The 3172-nt window shown below is 53.5% G+C and overlaps 2 protein-coding genes across 2 annotated transcripts; both read left to right on the forward strand.

The window, feature by feature from the left end:
- GNI_047250 (hypothetical protein) lies at positions 1 to 397 on the forward strand (the record flags this gene model as incomplete). The annotated part of the gene is made up of 1 exon (XM_011131321.1): positions 1 to 397. A coding segment is annotated over one exon (397 nt), but the record flags the coding sequence as incomplete, so codon positions are not given.
- A 455-nt stretch (positions 398 to 852) lies between these two features.
- GNI_047260 (hypothetical protein) lies at positions 853 to 2991 on the forward strand (the record flags this gene model as incomplete). The annotated part of the gene is made up of 2 exons (XM_011131322.1): positions 853 to 1837; positions 2435 to 2991. 2 exons carry the CDS (start codon positions 853 to 855, stop codon positions 2989 to 2991), a joined length of 1542 nt encoding a protein of 513 aa, XP_011129624.1.
- Positions 2992 to 3172: the final 181 nt, after the last annotated feature.

Raw genomic sequence — 3172 nt, forward strand, 5'->3', positions numbered from 1 at the left:
GAAGGTCTGCGCTCGAGGTTCGGCAGTGCAGAGAGTACGCTCAAAAACGGTCGCCGGAAACGCTCTCAACCCGCGATTCGAACTCATGACTCTCTTTCAACTAACGGATGAGAACGCCGCAGTAGTCGTTTTCCATGTACTACATCAAACCGAAGGTGGCGCCTGTCTCCTCGCATGCAACGCTCTACGCGTCGCATGGCTCAATCCTGGCGTACGATGGGTTCCTCTCTTCGACACATTAAACAACGAACCACTGCGGTGTGCCGGCCTCTGGGTCAAAGTGCAAAAAGTTACCAAAACTACCGGACGCAAGACTCCTGCACCTCAACACCGTACACCCTCCCTCGTACACCGCAAACACCATAGACAAAAGTCCGCATCCAGAATCAGCAATTAGACCCACAATCACCTACTTAGTTAGTTAGTTAGATAGATAGGTAGATAATAATCTTAATTATGCGACGCTCTAGTTAGACAAACAAGAGCCAACTAACCAGGCAGGGTCAACTAACTACGCATACACGATAGCTGCCTCAATAACGGGATCCTACCGGGTGGCTTCCTAGTCCTTACCACCGATAATTTGTATCATTCATTGACACCAAAATATATCATTTATTGAACACATAACATGTTTCAAAAACTGAAAGCTCAAGACACCAAAAACGGTCCAACAGACATTTCAGTAAAGGTTGAGAAAAGCCCAAAAAGGGGGGGAACAATAAGTCGCCACGAAATCATAAGATCCCAATGGCTTGTCAGAAATTTCAACGTCCAACGAACCCGTGAAGGGACCATCAGTGACCCATCACATCAGCAGCTGCAATGCCTGCTCCGAGTCACTTCGGGCTTATGCGTGAGCAAGCCAACGAAGCCGTCAAGGTAAGTTTGAGAAAAATTCATTTTCCGAAAACGCGTGTCGCACACGGTTCTGCCCATAATTATCGTTATGGCGTAGGTTTGTCAGGGGGTGGTTTATATGTTATGCCACGGGCCGTAGCAAGCCGGGGTTCGGCTCGGTCGAGTGCGGAATGTACTCTTTCGAGACTGGTCATATTCACTGAGGAACCCTGTGTTTTGATAGAGAGCATCGAAGACTTGCGATGGATGTTCCGAACTGCTTATGGGCCACAGAAATACGAGATTTATCCTAACGAGAATGCGGTAGGACGTAAAAGTCGTCGACGAAGGACCTTGCCCACTTATGGGACTAGTGGGAGAAGAAGCGGTCACAAAAGTAGGAGAAAAAACACGGGAGGCGGTCGGAGAAGAAGTGCGGGTAGTCGGAGAAAGAACGGCGATGTAGAGCTGTTGTCTGGCGAGAAGTGTCCACGTCTGCAGTTCGGGTCGGCGCCCTTTCGGTGGCAGTGGACCCCGGACTTGCCCGACGGCACCGACATCGTGGACCGGTTCCATCAGCGTGCTATCCTCTTCGGCTTCGAACTCGGCAACGGGTTCAGCATTACCAATAAACTCGGCGAAAATGTCGGCTCCCTCTACAAGATCTGTCCCAGCCAAGACGGAGACACTAGCACCAGCGGCGGGGACGCCGCCGCTGAGGGAAGTGCGACAAAAGTGGCTTGCGGCTATCACCTGATTTTCGCTCGCGCGCCTCCGGAAAGAAAACCGGCCCGGTCGGCAGCCGAGACGTTGGCAGCCGAAGCGCGCGAGGTGGCACGACGTCTATTGGATGCGGCGGCGAGCGGCGACGCAGCAGCGCAAGGATGCGCTCCGCAGGCCTTGATGCGGTCGGCGGAGTTGGCTGCTGCCGCTGAGGAGGCAGCGCGGCCGCGTCGGAAACCGTTGGCAGCGACGGCGCGAACGCGAATAAGTCGCGGTGGGCGGTCTTGCGTCGGATTTTTCCGCCGTGTATTTGCACCGCACACGTGTCCTTGCAAACACGCGCATCCGCCCGCCGTCCCGAAACCCCCTCTCGCCTGCGCGCTCTGGCAATTTTCGCGCAAACCCGACCACTTCCCCATTTTCGCACACCAAGAAATACGCAGCCGCCTCCACGACTACTTAAATCGCCAACGCCGCGGCCTAGAACACACCTCTGCCGAAGAACACTGGCTCCAAAAACTCGCCACATCCTAAACTACTCGCTATTGGGTCTTGGTAAACCACAAACTGGTCTGCTGGTTTATTTCTTGTCGGATACCGTCAAGCCAGCCGCCACCATTGCAGCATTTTTTTCTTGCTCTATAACCCAATGTTTCACCCCGATTTGGTGGCGTGAAAAGAGGCCCACACGTCAGGACGTCCTTTTTAAATTCGTCCCGTTGAGAAGAAGGATGTTTGGGGGCGCGTTGGGAAGAAGGAAGCCAAGCAGAAAAAAGACATTTCAAACTGTCCTTTTCTTCTAACGTGCTAAAAAATTTTGGATAATTAATCCTTCCCGGGAAGTTCTTGTTGGTACGCCAGCCGTGAACAGGTTACTGTCGAGTTGTGAAGTTGATGTATGTCGATAGCCTATTACCGGCTCCGTGGAACATCAACTACGCTATGAGGCGTAGGGATGAGTTTGAGGTACTAATGACCACCCAGATGCCCATGATGGATTGCACGAGTGAGCAGACGGTGGATGCCTGGCTGATGAAGGCCAACGAGATGTTTGGCAACCTTGGCCCTTCAGCTTGCCAAGCCTTGTGGTATATCTCTGCGCGCTGCCCTAAGGCCGACTTGAAGGCATATTTCGACCTGCCCCAAGGTGACACGACTCCCATCGAAGAGGTCGTCGACAGGGCCATTAGGAAGAGATACGCGACAAGCACGTGGCGCAGTGAGAGTACCCGTGAGATGTGGTCGGACTCTTCCGCCAAGACCGAAATGGAAGGCTACGACGTTCACTCCGAGGGCATACCACCCGGTGCCCCTTATCGATGCGGCGCTTGCGCCGTATCCCCCGTGGATGTCATCGAAGCTGCGAGCCGAAAGGATAACCTCCTTGGCCATCCTGAGAATCAAGGCCGACCGGCTTCAGAGGAATGAGACCGACAAGCTGAAGGAAGTCAGAATCCACTACCAGGAGGCAGCTTCTCCTGGTTATTGTGTATCCTTCTGTCGACCCGGGTGGATGGCTTGTTTGGAGCAGTGGGGGGTGCGAATTGAACTGCAGAATGTTGCTAGCGCGTGCCCGAGCCGGGATGAAGTCGTCCACGAGTTCCGTCCA

This window comes from Gregarina niphandrodes (assembly GCF_000223845.1).
Source record: "Gregarina niphandrodes unplaced genomic scaffold scaffold00006, whole genome shotgun sequence".
NCBI lineage: Eukaryota > Apicomplexa > Conoidasida > Eugregarinorida > Gregarinidae > Gregarina > Gregarina niphandrodes.